This window comes from Echinops telfairi, unplaced genomic scaffold (assembly GCF_000313985.2).
Source record: "Echinops telfairi isolate 266 unplaced genomic scaffold, ASM31398v2 ScPeMD7_18;HRSCAF=68, whole genome shotgun sequence".
NCBI classification, from domain to species: Eukaryota; Metazoa; Chordata; class Mammalia; order Afrosoricida; family Tenrecidae; genus Echinops; species Echinops telfairi.
Window position 1 is genome coordinate 98,551,596 of NW_022103915.1, and position 17,182 is coordinate 98,568,777.

The 17,182-nt window shown below is 42.9% G+C and overlaps 1 protein-coding gene across 1 annotated transcript in view; it reads left to right on the plus strand.

Annotated features, from left to right (window-relative positions):
* CHP1 (calcineurin like EF-hand protein 1) overlaps positions 1–17,182 on the plus strand; it is a 47,887-nt gene that overhangs the window by 7,318 nt on the left and 23,387 nt on the right. Inside the window, exon 2 of the mRNA XM_004712723.2 lies at positions 4,635–4,707. Coding sequence (XP_004712780.1) covers positions 4,635–4,707 — 73 coding nt within the window. The remainder of the gene's footprint in view (positions 1–4,634; positions 4,708–17,182) is intronic.

Consider the following 17,182-nt stretch of genomic DNA (forward strand, 5'->3'; position numbering starts at 1 on the left):
CATGAGCCCTTGATAGTTTATAAATGGGTATTTTGTCATATCTTGCCCTGTCCGACTTCTCCCTTCATCCACTTTTCGGTTGATAACATTTCTTACAGTAAATCACTGCACATACTTAGATAGTCACACAGGAGATTTCCTAAAGGACATAAGAAACTGACAGAACGTTTGCCTCTGGCAGGGCCAATAAAGACCTGGGTGTTGGGGAGACATTTCATTGTCTACTCTTTGTATTTTTACCGTATCATGAGCATGGATTATTTTCTCAAGTCAGAAAAAAAAAGTCTAAGAAGATGTGATGTCTTTTTGTGTGTGTGATGTCTTCCTTTAAAGTGATCAGAAATATAATGCACTAGAATTTACTCAGTGGATTGAGTATTACTCAGTCATTGAAAATAATTAGAAAATCCCCAAAGCAGTATCAAAAAGCTATGTATTAATAAGCAAAGAGTAAACTACTAGTAACTGTAAACCCCCTGGCATCGAATCAATCCCACCTCATAGTGAGAGACCCTGTAAGAGAGAGTAGAACTGCCCCTTTCGGGTTCTGTGATTATCAGTCTTTGTGGGAGCAGACAGCCTCGTGGGATTGTGAAGTGGGTACCTTGACTTTGGCAGGCCAACTCCTAACCCACTCCACTACCGGGGCTCCGTATTGCAACTAACTATGTGGGCATACAAATGACTGATAATTGCTTGATACCATGGATGGATTGTGATAAGAGCTGTATGAGCCCCCAATAAAATGATTAAAGGAAGAAAACGAACAAGCAGCAAATGACTGATATATGAAGAAATGAAGGCAACAGTGTTGGGATTGTGAATAAAAGTGTTCTTTCTTTTTTCAAAATACCCTTTGGGAAACTTAGTAATCCTTTAACTGCTTACTTATTTTTTGTTAAATTAAAGGGAATTTTAGAATGGCCTTGGAGGCTGGAGACCAGAGCCAGGGCCAGGGTAAAGTGGCTGGGTTCCTAAGGAAATTGGTGTGACTGCCAGAGTCCATAGGAAAGTGAAGATTTAATCAGTGTAGCAGTGAAACTGTGCCTTCAGGCCCCTGATGTAGTAGTGGCAATGACAGTGATAACCAGCCTGGGGTGCTTACCATGTGCCATACACATCAAACAATGGTGTTTTTTCTTCTTTTGAATTTTATTTTGCGGTTGAAACTATACACAATAATACATACACCAATTAAACAGTTTTTACGCGTGCCATTTAGTGACTTTGTGACATCCTTTGAATTGTGTATAGGCATTCTCACCGTCCTTCTCTTGTTTTGACTTTTGATTGGGAATTGGGTGACGGTATGCAGAGCAGATCATAGTTTCCCATTCAACAGTTTGTGACACATTCTGATTCAGCTCATCCCTTGCAATCCCCTCAATGCACCCTCATTTATTTCAGTTCCTCCTTCTGTTCCTGTTTCCCTCTCCCCATCTTTCCTTAGGAGCCCTGCTTGCTTCGTAGTTATGCACTGGGCTATTAACTGCAAAGTCAGCAGTTCAAAACCAGCAGCCACTCCATGCGAGAGCGACTGAGCTTTCTACTTCCATAAAGAGTTGTATCTCAGACACTCACAGGGGCAGTTCTACCTGTCCTATAGGGCTGCTCTGAGTTAGCATGGACTTGTAGCGAGTGTGGCTTTTGAGTTTATCTGTCCTAACCCTTTAAACTTTGCCCTTGGGTAAGTGCTGCCCTTTGAGCTTAAACGGTTGATTATCCTAATGTGGAGGTGCTTTAGTTCCGATCCGAATGATGAGGACCATCATCTCAGGGCTCCCACCAGCCTGGGTGACCAGGAAGCCTGGTCTGTGTAATGGTTTGAGTTCTGTGCCACATTTCCTCCCTCTCTGCCCAAGACCTTCTAATGTGACCCCTTTTGGGGTAGTTCTCACCCTCCTCTTCTGAGTTGTTCCCATTAAAGTAGCCTCTAGGGCCCCGAAGGCTCTAATCTCGTCTTTGGAGTTGTGGTCACTTTGGTCCCCTGTAACTGGGTCTTAAAAGAGTATCATGCTCAAGGCAGACCTTCTTTACTACTCAAGCTAAACTGTTCTTTGATTTTAAGATGACTTTGGGAATGCTTTTGGTGTCCGTTTTAAAAATTATCTCTGGGCAGTAGTTTCAGGGGTTCTTCCTACATTCATGACTCCAGGAAGTCCGTTGTCTATGAGAATTTTAAACTCCGCTTGCATTTCCCCGCCCCCCCTATAGATTCTCCTATAGAATCTTTGGTTAAATTGTTCAAATGTGATAGCTGAGCACCATCCAATTCTCGTTCCACAGCCAAGGAGGGAGTTGTTTGTGGAGGGATGAGTCACACCTTCTATGTCCTGCGTTCCGGACTCAGTTCTTTGTTAGATAGAGACCAATGATCACAAGCACTGTACCTTCATCAGCTCTGTTAGCCCTGATGACATAGTGGGTTTAAGTGTTGTGTGGCTAACTGCAGGGTGGTGGTTCAAACCCTCCACCCACTCTTTGAGAAAAAGATGAGGCTATCTGCTTCCATAAAGATTTACACTCAGAAACCCTTTATAGGGTTGCTATGAGTTTCAGTCGACTCAATGACTCAATGAGTTTGGGTTGGTTTTAATAAACCTCAAATCAAACCAGTCTGTCTGATCCTCACGAGACTACGCGTTTTACACTGAGCTGCATGTACATGCCCACCTAGTTGGTGACAGGGTTCACAGCTTCTTCCCTAGCGGCAAGATCCCTCCTGCTTCTGCCCTCAATAAGAAGAAAAGCGCTTCTGCCACCTTCTCCGCCCTCTGATCTTGGAGGAGAGCTAGACCTGAACAGAGTCCAGCGTAGCCTGTGAAACCTAATGCTGAAGAGTGCACAGCCACACCTAGCTGAACCCAGCTTCGTGCCCTTCGCCTGCTTCCCTGCTGACTTTGTTCCCTTGTTCTTAAGGCTGCCATCAGGGTTTTGCCTCAGGAGCTGGGGAATGGGGGGAGGGGAGCAGCTTTCAGAACGCCTTCAGCCACCCATTTAAACCCCTAAAGGTTGTCCAAAGACCGAGTCCACACTTGCCCCACCCTATTTGCCTGTTGTCTTTTCTTCTTTGATAACTATGCCTTCCCCCCACCAACTCCAACCTAGAAGCCCTGATGACATAGTAGGAGTTAAGTGTTGTGCTGCTAACTCCAAGGTCAGCAGTTCAAAACCATAGGCTCTTCTTTGGGAGAAATATGGGGCTTTCTACTCCCATTAGCAGTCTTGGAAACTCGCAGGGCCAGTTCTACTTGTCCTACAGGGTCCCTGGCCTTGTGAGTAGGTATAAATTACATGGCAGTGAGTTTGGTTTTTTTGACACCCCCACCCCCACCCAGTCTGCCTGGAGATTAAATTAATTCTCAGGAATTACACCCCCCTCCCCCCCTTTTTTACTTTTCCTTTTTCAAAGTTGTATTGTCTGTCTCTAGTTACTGTTTTATTTTAACTGGTCGGTTTGTGCCTGAGATTACAGACTTTAAGATGAGGAGCAAACTAACTGTCTCACAGACAGCAGCGAATGACTAACCCAAACCCCATTGCCACAGTGGTGGATCCTGACTCCTAAGGACTTTCTGTAGGGCTCAGCAGATCTGCTTCTTTGGGTTTCCAAGGTTGTAAATCTTTATGGGGCAAAAAGCCTGAATTAGAGGTTAAATTTTGAGCACCCTGGTTTGCAGAAGGATAAAGATTGTGGTGACAGCCCCAAATCCATTTGCAGAGTCCTTACTGGGATTGCATGCTTTCTAGTCAGTAACCAAGGATGTGGATGATCTTGCCCTCACAGACTGCCTTGGAGAGCAGATTGCCCTCACCTCTCTCTAGCCCATCCCTGGGAGGACAGTCTTTCTTTTAGGGCCTTGCCCAGGTGTATCCATGATGGAGGACACTGTACTGGGGGTGGTACAAGGGATCTCGGGGTCATGAGTCATGCCCTGTCATTTTCCCCCTAACTGCCTTGGTCTGAAGGCCCTGGACCAATCTTGTAAGCCCTTCTATCCGAAGATGTACATTTCTCAATCATGGCCTCGCTCGTACTTCTGTAGTCCCACCTGTCACTGATGTGTTGATCCGCCACCAATCGTGCTTTTGTGATAGTTTCTTTTGCCCTTTGTCAAGCTTGCTATCTCAAGAAACCTTTGGATGCCGTTCTACTTCCTGTTGTGGCCTCCCTCATCTGGATGATGTTCTGTCTTTGTGGCTTTTAAGACTTAATAAATGCTCTCTTTAAGTTATATTTGAAATGGGGTCTCTTCCGGGCTCATCGTGGCTGGTGGGTTCAAACTGCTGACCTTGTAGTTAGCCCAACACAAAACCAAGGCTCTTTTCATGGGATGACAAGATGGCCATTTTACAGATTCCCTCATTTGTGGCCTTGGAACCAGTTCCTTTACTGGGAACAATGTGGACTCATGTAATCCCAGAAAAGAGACCCAACAGACGTGGTAGAGGTGGTTCGTTCCTCCATTTTATCTTCCTTCCTCCGCCCCCCCCCCCCCATTTTATCTTTCTGAAGCATTTCATGGTGGGCTGTGGCCAGAAAGGGACCTTGCTTCTGAAGGGCCCCATTAGAATTCTGTTTGAGGGTGGTGGGGGGCTACTTCCTCACCTGGGACTAACTTTCTGTTCTTTAGTTTCGCACAGTCAGATCACCCGCCTCTACAGTCGATTCACCAGCCTGGACAAAGGAGAGAACGGGACTCTCAGGTAGGCAGTGCATCTCTTTACTTTCTGCACAGAAACTCTGGCCATGTCTCCATGGCCACCTTTATCCCCAAAACAAACAGCACAGGCATCCAACACACAGAAGGCAAGAACTGATTTTGTTAGATTCCTTGGGTGAGAAATCCTCGGTCCTTGACTTCACCTGAGAAAGAATTCACGCTGATGCCTGGTTTGTGATCCAAGTGGGTTTTTATAAAGGACAGAAGCCGTTTCAGGCGTTATAGTAAACTGAACACAGGCCAGAGAGAGAGACGGAGGCCCAGCGTGCAGGACCACAGCCCGCAGGACCACAGCCCAGCCGCGAGGACCATGGAGGAGCAGCTGGAAAAGAGGGCTATCTATGATCTCAAAGTTCTAGCCTTGTGGGGCCTTCTGCTGGGAGGTGTGGTCGACAGTACTGGTTCACCCCATTGGCTGACCCACCTAGCCTAGATTGGGGCCCACCCAGGTGTACCGCCCCTCCTGGCTTGGAGCCTGAATTTGGAGCATGCTCTGTGGAGACTCTGGTCCCTGTTCTGGCTACCTAACATTTTTTCTTTTCTTGTTTTTTAATCATTTTATTGGGGGCTTGTACAGCTCTTACCACAATCCATACATACATCCATTGTGTCAAACATATTTGTACATATGGTGCCATCATCATTTTCAAAACATTTTCTTTCAACTTGAGCCCTTGGTATCCACAAGGCAATTTAATAAGCACGGCTGTGAGTAGTTTCAGCTCTCTCTGCTTACTGTTTACCACAGTACTTTCCCATTTTTTTAGAGATCATTTTATTGGGGGCTCTTACAACAATCCATACAGCAGGTGTATCAACTGTATTTGTACATATGTTGCCATCATTATTTTCTAAACATTTAATTTCTGTTTGAGCCCTTGGTATCAGCTCCTCTTTTCCCCCCTCCCATTCCCCCCCACCCCCACATTGGCTTTTATGAGATTCATTCATAACAATCCAGGAAGTCAAAGATTTTTCATTTTTGGCCCTTGCTCCTCTTATTTCTTTTTTTTTAAATCATTTTATTAGGGGCTCATACAACTCATCACAATCCATACATACATCAATTGTGTAAAGCACATTTCCCTCATCATTCTCAAAACATTTGCTCTCCACTTAAGCCCCTGGCTTCAGCTCTTCATTTTTTCCCCTCCCTCCCTGTTTCCCTCTCCCTCTTGAACCCTTGATAATTTATAAATTATTATTTTGTTATATCTTATACTGTCCAACGTCTCCCTTCACCCACTTTTCTGTTGTCCATCCCCCAGGGAGGACGTTATATGTAGATCCTTGTAATCTGTTCCCCCTCTTGACCCCACCCTCCCTCCACCCTCCCAGCATCGCAACTTGTACCACTGGTCCTGAAGGGATCATCTGTCCTGGATTCCCTGTGTTTCCAGTTTCTGTCTGTACCAGTGTACATCCTCTGGTCTAGCCATATTTGTAAGGTAGATTTGGGATCATGATAGTGGGTGGGGAGGAAGCATTTAGGAACTAGAGGAAAGTTGTATGTTTCATCGTTGCTACACTGCACCCTGACTGACTCGTCTCCTCCCCTTGACCCTTCCGTTATCCCTTCCGTTATGGGTTGGGTGTCCCACGTAGTGTCACTTGAAAGTTGAGACAGAACTAGCTAAGGCAGCTGCCCACTGGTCTGATCACCAGAGAGCAAGAGAGAGAGAGGTGGGCCTCCCTGAGCCATTTATCGCTTCGCCCTCCAATTAAACCTTATTAATCCCACATGTTCTTATTGGCTAAGTTGGCACAATAAACCTACCTATCACAGTATATACATACAGAAAGAATTATCCCAAAGAAATAGTTCACACAGTTGTAGAAGCTGGTAATTTGTAAGACTGTGGGTCAGATGTCAGGCTGGTGGCTTCTGACTTACATAGCTGTAGAGGTTAATGAACCCACAGTCAGCAAGTCAGATGACAGGCTTCTGTGATAAATGAATCTAAGGTTGGCAGGTACACTGGTAGACTGCTGATGACTCCTAAGATTGGCAGGCAATAAGACAGGTCACTGGGTCAAGTCCAAAGAACCAGAGGTCAGATGACAAGCCAAATGAAAGATACACACCCACCTAAAAGCAAACAGTCTTTTTCAGAATATTCACATATATTGGAAGCACACCACATCTCAAAGGAAACTTCCTTTCCATGATTTTGCTTGCTTATAGCAGATCTCATGGGAGATAACTCCGTCTTACCCACCAAACAAACCACTGTGAACTTTGGCTCAGCCAAATTGGCACACAGACTTAACAATTGTAGTGACATTGATTACATTCTTAGAGTTTTAGAATCATTCCTACCCTCCTTTCCTGATGTGTTCCTCCCCCATTAACTTAGCTTCACTGCCCCCTAAGTATATCTAATCTTTCAAGTTATTGAAGTCATTTTGATCCCATATAGTTCTTTTAAAAGCCTCATGCTCGGCTGCTCCAAAAGTAGTGAGATCTCACAACGATTGCTTATAGTCAATTACTGGTCGATCTATTTGTCTACCCCCCTCTCCACTGCACTTGACTAGTCTTAACCACAAAGCCTCATGTTCAAGAAGATGTATTTTATTAGTTAAACTGAACAATTATTTGGTTAAAAAGTCTTAATCCAAGGTTAATGGATTAAGTTCTGGTGCTTGTTATGCTGTTTATATGTTCAACAACAAAATAAATAAGGGTCTAGCTCAGAAGTTCTGGTGTTTGTTATGTTTATATGTTCAACAACAACAAAATAAATAAGGGTCCAAAGGCTTAGGAATAATACTCTAAGATTGAGAACTGGGTTAAGAAATAAAAGGAGCCCAACTGCGTGGACAGCTGCTCCTCCCCCCAGAAGAAATATATTTCAGAGGACAGCAATGAATCTGCAGCTCCGGGAGAGGGACATGTCTGATCAGAGCACACGGGAGCAGATGAAGGGGGAGGAAGAGAGAGTGGAGCATATCCAGGCCCGCCAAGCTTTGAGGACGATATTCCCACTCAGAGCAGCCAATCCACAGAGAAGACCACATGGCCGGCCCCACTATGAGACATGACATCCCTCACTGACACACAGTGAGGGAATTCCAGTGTGATGCCACCACACCGAGGCAAATCACTAAGGGCATGGAATAGAACAGCAAGGGGAGCAGAGCAACGAAGTCCCCAGGGAATACCAAAAATAGACTTTGGGGCCAGGGCTTGGTGCCCCAACAGACTCAACTAGAAAACACTCCTAAAGGCCAACAAACTGTCCTTGAACTAACTACAAGCTTTTCTTTCTTGTTGCTGCGATATATTTTTTTTCATTGGTTTCTTGTTGTTGTTTTATTTTGTGCTTGGCTTTGCTCTGTCTTGTTTTTGTGTATGTTACTATCTCTGCAGGTCTGTCTAAATAAGATAGGCTGGATGAACAATCTGGAGGAGAAAACAACAGGACCGACAGTTGGCCGGGGGTGGGATGGGGTGGGGGCTTGGGAGAGGGGGATGTGAGGGGAAACGTAGTGGTGTTAACAAACCCAGGAACTAGGGAACCACAAGTTATCTAAATTGGGAGGGTGTAGGAGGCCTGGTAGGGCGTGACCAAGGGTAATGTAACTGAGAGGAATTACCGAAACCCTAATGAAGGCTGAACATGATAGTAGGACAAGAGGAAAGTAAAAGGAAATAGAGGAAAGAGCTAGGAGGTAAAGGGCATTTATAGATGTCTAAATAAAGGCATGTGCATATGTAAACATTTATATATGAGGATGGGGAAAAAGATCTATGTGCATGTATATATAGATTTAATATTAAGGTAGCAGATGGACATTGGGCCTCCACTCAAGTACTCCCTCAATGCAAGAACACTTTGTTCTATTAAACTGGCATTCCATGATGCTTAAGACTAAACAGGTGTATAAGTAAATGTGGTGAAGAAAGCTGATGGTGCCCGGCTATCAAAAGATAAAGCGTCTGGGGTCTTAAAGGCTTGAAGGTAAACAAGCAGCCATCTAGCTTAGAAGCAACAAAGCCCACATGGAAGAAGTACACCAGCGTGTGCGATCACGAGGTGTCGAAGGGATCGGGTATCAGGCATCATCAGAACAAAAAATCCTATCACTGTGAATGAGGGGCAGTGTGGATTGGAGACCCAAAGGCAACCCAGGTTATCCCGCACAGCCCTGACAGTCAGTGATTGCAAAATGTCTATCATGTGCAAAACCAACCACAGTAAGGACTTTTAAAACTATATGACTTTTTACTTGAAAAATAATCAGACTAAAAATTTTGTTTTTTTCCCATTCCACTTCAATAGTTTAATACTTCCTTTGAAGTTGGAACTAAGTCTTCCCGATAAATCCAGATTTAATCACTAAGGAAATATATAAAATTCACATTCGTTTCAGCACTTTTCTCCTTTGCAGAAAGTAGGTGATTGTGTGTGTTGAGACGAATCTCACAGTGTGCTGGAAAGCGATGGGAAAGCTTTTGCAGAGGAGCTTTTTCCTTCTTGTAGCTGGCGCATCAGTTGCAGGGGTGACCTAGTGTTGTCCTACCCATGAATGGACAGGTAAGATCGACTCAGCCCTTCAGCCTCACTTCACATTCTGTGCAAAGCCAGTAAGTGTTGGTTTGGAAGATAATCATTTAGTGCCTACGATATGTCAGGCACTGATCTCTGTACTGATTTTTGAATATTCTTGAAGGAGGTGGTAGTAGGAAGTGATGGATTAATTTTTACTTCATAGTCACCTGGCTCTAATGGACTTTCTAACTCAGCTTTATAAAGTCCTGGGTTTATTTATTTATTTATTCATTTATTTATTTTAGCCCTGGATTTTAAAAGCACATTTTCTCTCCATCATAATGTAGAGTAAAACCTGAGAGAAGCCCCAGGTCACCTTGAGTTCTAGAAGAAATTACATCCCATAGCAAACAACTGTTACTTTATGTAAACCATTTTGACAGGTCCGCTCACAATCTGGTACTTCTCACTGTCTGTGCTGCCTCTCCCTGACCTTCCCCACTCACCCCCTCTACTCTCTCCTGCCTTAGAGGTTCATTCTTGTTGTTAGCTGCTATTGAATAGACCATCCACTCATGGTGACCCCATGCTCAATGAAAGAAAACACTGCCCTGCTGTGCGTGGTAGCAGACTGAACCATTGTCAACCATAGGGTTTTCACTGGATGACTTTCAGAAGTAAATCACCAGGCTTTCTTGCTAGTTTGTCTTCCTCTGGAAGCTCTGTAGAAACCTGTTCAGCATCATAGCACACTAAGTGTCTACTACCAGATTGTCCCATTTAGACTATAGGATTTGTTTTTCAATGTTAGCATAAAGTGCCTTGGCCAAGAATTGAACTGTTTCCCATATGGAAGGTGAAGATTTTTCCACCAAACCACCTCAGCCCCTAGATTACCTGGTGAGAACTCTCATTCTTCTGTAGCAATTTGACAGTTCAGCCCTCTTCGGCCTTTATTGTTAAACTCTGTTCCAGGCCGGTCCTGACTTTTCTAGAACCAGAACCAGAACCTATCAGGGGTTTCAACTTCTGAATACAAGTGACCTCCACACAGGCCCCATCTTCTGATGAAGGATCGAGTGTTATTCGAAGAAATACTTTTATTTCACTTTCTGTTCCAAGATGCCTGTCATATGCTGTCCATGGCCTTCGTAGACCCAGGAGGACGGACAGCAGAACTGGAAAGCTTTGGTTAAAAGCGGAGCTTTGTGAAGTCTTTGAGATTCACCCCAACGTATGTTTTATGGAACACCAGTTTCATTCTTAATTTATCAAAAGGTTTTTTGTTTCTTTGTTTGTTTAAAGAAGAAAAAAGTTTATTGACTCAGTAATTTGTGCAAAAAGTTAAGAAAGGCTCCTTTAACACTGAATTGCAACACAGTTTTAATAAGCCGGATAAATTATGAATCCTCAAGATTCAAAAATACTGTTGTGTAAACCGTATTTGCCAAATTGACTTGCTGTTTACCTGTGGGATTTCTTTTGCATGAACCATGTCTTCCAACTGGTATTTTATAGAATATAAATGTGTACCATAGCCTCACAAACCTCACTTCCTTCAGATGGTATTATTTGAGGTGAATTGTTTCAGCCATTGCTGTTTGAATTGGTCAGTCAGAAAAGGCCATGGAGTCCTTTATGGGTCGGGTCAAGATGAGAGCCAGGTTTTGTTTGTTTAAATATCTTCTTATCTAATCGATTCTGTGGTGTTAGAAATCAGGATGGTGATTACCTTTGAGGTAAGGGAGCAGGTAGAAAAAGGAGGACCACAAAGAGGGCTTCTGGGTACCAGCTGCAGTCTCACTTAGTAAAAGTTCATTATGCTTTTGGATACTTTTCATATGTATGTTGCACTTGGATGAGACTTAACTTTAAAAAAGGATCCCCTGCATTAAACAATTTACTGAGATAATACTGTGCTGAAAATCTTCTTGGAGGGAGGGGGGAGTGGGGAGGGAGGGGGAAAATGAGCAGCCGATATTAAGGGCTCAAGTAGAAGGCCAATGTTTTGAGAATCATGATGGCAACAAATGTACACATGTGCTTGACACAATGGATGTATGTATGGACTGTGATAAGAGTTGTACGAGCCCCCAATAAAATGATTTAAAAAGTCATCTTGGATATTTAATGATGTTAACTGTAGGGGCATTTGTTGTTTATTGCTGTTGAGTCATTCACAGAGTTCAACTGCAGTGAAGTTATTGGTCATCAGTGCTTGTTGGTTGAGTGGTTACTTGTCCTTTAAAAAAAAAAAAGAAAAAGAAACTATCTCTTAACTTTTAGGAGTGGCCAGAATAGGACAGCCATTTATTTGCTTAAACACAGACTGCTAATTCAGAAATCAGTGTTGAAGTTCATTTTCTTGCTTATTTTCCCCAGAGAACAGGGGATTTTAACATCCTGAAACACACCTCCTCTACAGACAGCGGACAGTGGTACCGATTATGCCAAAGAGTTTTCATAAGTGAAAGCATGATTCCAACCTGCTTCTTATTCTTTTAGATGACCTTTTTTTTCTCTCTGAAAGTCTCTTGGTGTTCTGAAATTTCACAAATGTGTTTCTATCTGGAAACATTTCTATTTTTCATTATTCCTTCTCAGCACTAAATGAATCTTCATAGTCTAAAAACAAATTCTTTAATTGGTAAGTTTTCTTATGTTACTACATTTATTTCCTCCTTTCTTTATTCTTTTTTAAAATTTATTTTTAAATAATTTTATTGGGGGCTCATACAACTCTTATCAAAATCCATACATCCATCCATTGTGTTGCCCTCATCATTCTCAAAACATTTGCTTTCTACTTGAGCCCTTGGTATCAGCTCCTCACTTTTTCCTCTTCCGTCTGCCCCGCCCCCCATAAGCCCTTGATAATTTATAAATATTATTTTGTCATGCCTTACACTGTCTGATGTCCTTTCTTTATTCCATATGGCATTTCTGTTTGTTCTATTTTTTCAGTCCTTTTGGATCAGTGTTTTCAGGCCATAATAATATTTTTAATTTCTCAGAACTTTTTTTTCTTCTCACCTCTGCTCTATCATAATAACTTGGTTTTGTTTTACAGGAGTGAAAACTTTTCAACTGGCTGTAGGGTTACTCATCAATTTTTCAGAACCCTCAGTTCTCTGAATTATCACTATTTCTGTTCATCATCTCTTTGTGCTATTAATTTATTCACATGTCTGGTGAGTCTTAGCAGTCCATTCATATTTTTGAAACAAATTGAAGAAAGCGGACTGGGGTCCATTTGCGATAGTTTCCGCACAGCTCTCAGGACAGGAATATATACCCAGTAGGTTGGTAGCCTTCCCTTAGGAACCTTCAGTAAGGGAGCCTAGTGACCGATTTGAAGCCTTTCCCAGGTAGATTCTTCCCATTTCTTTCCATAGCAGCTCTCCATTTTTAACCCTGCGATCAAATGGTTTGTATTCTGAGAGTAGCTGCTGGAAGCATTAGGGCAACTGGTCCATTCCATAAGACAATCCCTTAGATAATTACACGGAATGCGGTTTCCTTAGCTGGCAAGCCTGCGTGTTGTGCCTCTGAGACGCAGGGCAGAAAGGCTCCTTTCTGACTTTCACAGTTCTCAAAAACCTCTCCTTTGCTAGTGCACTCCTCCTACCTTCGGCGTCCACCTCACGGATACTCCCGGGGCAGATGTGTCTGTCGAGAGTTCTGTGCCTGTGTAGAGAGTGAGTAAGAGGTGCTGTGATTGTGTGTGTTCAACCAAAAGTCAGTGCAGCCTGGCAAATAAGCCCATCTAAAATAGACAATAGGAGAGTACCTGCTTTCAATGAGAAGAAGACTTGTCAGAACAAGATTCTATTAGTGGGAATGACTGTTTCAGGGTTGATGTGCTATACCATAGGCTTTGCCTCCATTGTAAGCTTTAATAGAAAGCTTTGTTTTCTTTCTTGAATGTGTGTTCTAATGGATATGTCCTGTTAAGAGATGTTCATCTTTTCATTATGCATAAATCATCTGAAGCAGCAACTGCAGGATTCCTGCACAGACGCTGTTCCTACTGAGTTCCAGGAGGGATTTAGAGAGTTAAGGAGTGCCTTACTGATACTGTGATGGTGCTGTGGTTTCAAAGTCTCTCCAGTTCTGTAGTTCCTCAGAGCAGCCTTGGAGTATCTAGAAAACCTCTCCTCATTGGGAATTTCTTTAAAAGTTTATTTTTATGCACTGATTTTCATTTTAATACTTCCACAGCATTCTTTGATGACTACAGCTGTGTTGTATATACAATCTAAATTCTTAAGGGCAGAATCAAATAGCATCAAGCAACAGGCTTTAGATCAGCAGTTCTCAACCTTGGGTTTGGACCCCTTTGGAGGTCAAACGACCCTTTCACAGTAATCGCCTGATTCATAACAGTAGCAAAATGACATTTATGAAGTAGCAGTGAAAATAATTTTATGGTTGGGGGCGTCACTACAACATGAGGAAATGTTTTAAAAGGTCGCAGCATTAGGAACGTTGAGAACCACGCTGGTTTAGGGCCGTGTTGACATTGGCAAAAGCTAACTCCTTCCTGGGACTGAAGGAGTTAAACCTAGACTGTGTAGGTGGTGCCACTTAATACTAGACCACACATTTAAACTGTGCCTTTTCTCCACTAAGGTTACTTAAGGTTGTTAGACATTAAACTGAGGTATGTGGCCATGCAATTCAAATCCGTTTTAGGCCTCATTTAAAAGGGGTTGTAGTTTTTGTTCGTTAACAATTAAGAGGCACTACATTTTGACAATGTGGACTTTGTATTTTTAAACAAATTATATAAGAGCTTAGCACATATTTGTTGAATTAAATAACTAGAAGTAATTTCCTTTATCTTTTGTCATCCATTTGTCTTCTACATGACTTCGTTTGGCTCATTCACTCATGATAAAAACCTTCCTACCTAATTAAGATTAGAATCCAGTTATCTTTCCAGAGCTTTGTGCCCGGTACATTAGGTCAGTTTATACCTGGGTATCTTAGACATGACCTTGAACTAGGGAAGCACGAGTGAATATTAACCACAAGGAGAGCAGCATGTGAACAAGAGCTCCCGCATACAAGAAACATCTCATGACATCTCTAAGTGATAGCATTTACTATGCTGTGGAGAATGTGTTTTATCTCTTGCGTGAGCATACTTCTTGACGGCAGGAATCAATTATTCAAGTTTATATTCCTTTTAAACTTTTTATCTGGAAATAATTTCCAACGTACACAAAAGCTATAAGAATGGAATAAAGGATTCTTTCTATAATTTGCACGTGCTCACACTCATGTGTTTTGCATTGTTTTAAACCATTTGTCTCTCTATATATTGGCTTGTATTTCCTAAAATAAGGACATTCTATTAAAATAAAAGATTTTAATAAATCAAGAAATTTAAATGTTTTGAAGCAGTATTACTATAAAATGTGCAGTCCATACACCAATTTCATCTGTCAGCCCACAAATGTTCTCTATAGCAATGGTTTTTTTCTAGTCCACAATCCAGCCCAGGATCATGTATTAAATTTAGTTGTATGTCTCTTAGTCTCCTTTGATCTAGAACAGTTTTTCTGTCTTTCTTTGTCATTTATGACACTGATATTTAAAAAACACTGACCGGATATGGTGTGGACAACTGTATGTTCTTGGTTAAATCATTCTGTTAATCCTTGTTGACTAGAGAAACAAATCCAGAGATACTCATATGTGTATAAGAAAGAGCTTTTTATATAAAAGAGCAATTGCATATTGAGAAACATCTCAGCCCAGGCCATATCAAGTCCGTAAGTCCAATATTAGCCCATATGTCTAATGCCAGTCTATAAGTTTCTCTTCAGACTCACACAACACATGCAATGACGCCGAATGCAGAAAGATCACAGGCCAGTGGGTGTAAAGTCTTGTGGATCCAGTGGTGGTGGAAGCATCTCAGCACTGGTGTGGGTCTCCACAGGGCTCCTCCAGCTCCAGGGCTCTAGCTCCATCAGCAAACTCCATGTGGCTTGTCAACAGGATTGTGAAGCAGAGTGTAGGTTGGCTACCAGTGAGCTATTTATCTCCTTCAAGCCTCCACAAGAGGTCATCAAGCTGGAACCTAATTGACAGGTTAAACTCCACCTCTTCACTCTTAATAGTCTCAAATTGACACAGATTACATAACTACCATAGATGTGATTTAGCAATTATGTAATCACCCATCATGGTATGAGCTAATGTAATTATTATTTGTAATGGGTTATTAATCTGGTTTGTGTGTGTGAATGAGGCATGATTTGATTATGCTAATGAAGCTTAGGTTATGTTTGGTAGGTTAAACAGGCAGGATTAGGATGGGGCACCACGCCCTCATTTGAGTCACATCCAGTAAAAGAAGTTTCTCTGGCTGTGGGCTGGATCACCTTTTATCTTACAAGCAATAAAAAGATAGGAAAAAGCTAAGAGAGAGGGACCCCAGTACCACCAATGAAAGAGCCCCGATTGGAGCACCTCCTTCGAACCTGGGGTCCCTGCTCTGAGACCCAGGGGAAGACAGACACCAAGACGAGGACTGTCGGGCTGCAGACGTTGAAAGGAAACAAGGACCTTCCCCAGGAAGAAAGCCTTTTCCTGGAGCAGCAGTTCACCTTCCTCCTGCCTCGGCCCTTTCATGCAGTTCCTCATGTGGTGGTGACCCCCCAACCATCGCATCATTTTCGTTGCTACTTCATCCCTGTCATTTTGCTACTGTGATGAATCGGGCAACCCCTGTGAGAGGGTCGTTTGACCCCCCAAAGGGGTCGTGACCCATAGGTTGAGAACCGCTGTCGTAGAGTGACTCCCTAAACTTGTGTCCTGATGCATTTGTTTGTTAAAACAGTCCATTTATGGTATTTCTGTCATAGCAGCACTAGGTAACTAACGCAGTGTGTATGTGACGAATGGTAACTGTCAATAATGTTCCCCAGCATAATCCCCAAGTTACAAGGGCGTCACTGCCCTGTCCTGCTGGAGTGTTGAATACATCTACACTTGTAACCTGTAGAAAGGAATGGAGCAAACAAGCCAGACTCAGAGGAAGAAAGTATGGAAATCAAGTGGACTTGAAGGTTAAGGACCATCATCTTGGGGGACATCTAGGTCAATTGGCAAAACGTTCATAAAGGAAGTTTTCTGTGCCCTAGTATGATGAGTAAGAGGAGCCTTGATTATATAGTAGTGACATGATGGGCTCCTAACAGTAAGAGCCACGGTTCAAAACAGTTAGCCTGTCTGCTGGAGAAAGATGGGGCTTCCTACTCCTGTCAGGAGCTGGTCTTGGAAACCTGCAGGGGCAGTATCAACTCCATGGTGATGAGTTTGTTTCATGATTTGTTTGTTTCTTTGTTTAGTCTGATGAGTAGCATCCAGAGTCTTAAAAGTTGTGAGTGACCTTAAGAAGCAACTGTTGGTCTGTTCTCTCCTGTGCAAAGAAGAATAAAGAAAACTGAAGAGGCAGAAGTAATGAGTCCCCAGGTCCAATGGCCCACAAGAGCCATGCCATCGAGGCCATGCCGACTCATAGTGACCTTCTAGGGCAGGATAGAACTGCCCCTGCACGTTTCTGAATTTCAGGAATTAGAAAGCCCCATCTTCCTCCTGCTAAGCAGCTGGTGGTTTTGAACACGCCTGCCTTATGGATGGGCAGCAGACAACACATAACCACTACCACCAAAGCTCCTGCAAACACCATAGCCTCTTCTAACCGGAAACAGAACTTAAGGGTGCCCAACGACCACTGTCGTCCACGCTGACCAGGATCGCAGTAGTAGGTCCCAGTTAGAATGGATTAAAAATGTAGAACAAAATTCAAATTAAAAATTGCAGAACGGACCAGCCTTACTAACCTGAAAGAACGTGGAGGACCCTCCCCCGAGAAGAATTTATTTCAAAGGATGGCACTGAATCTGCAGCTTCGGGAGAAGGATATATCTGACCAGAGCACACAGG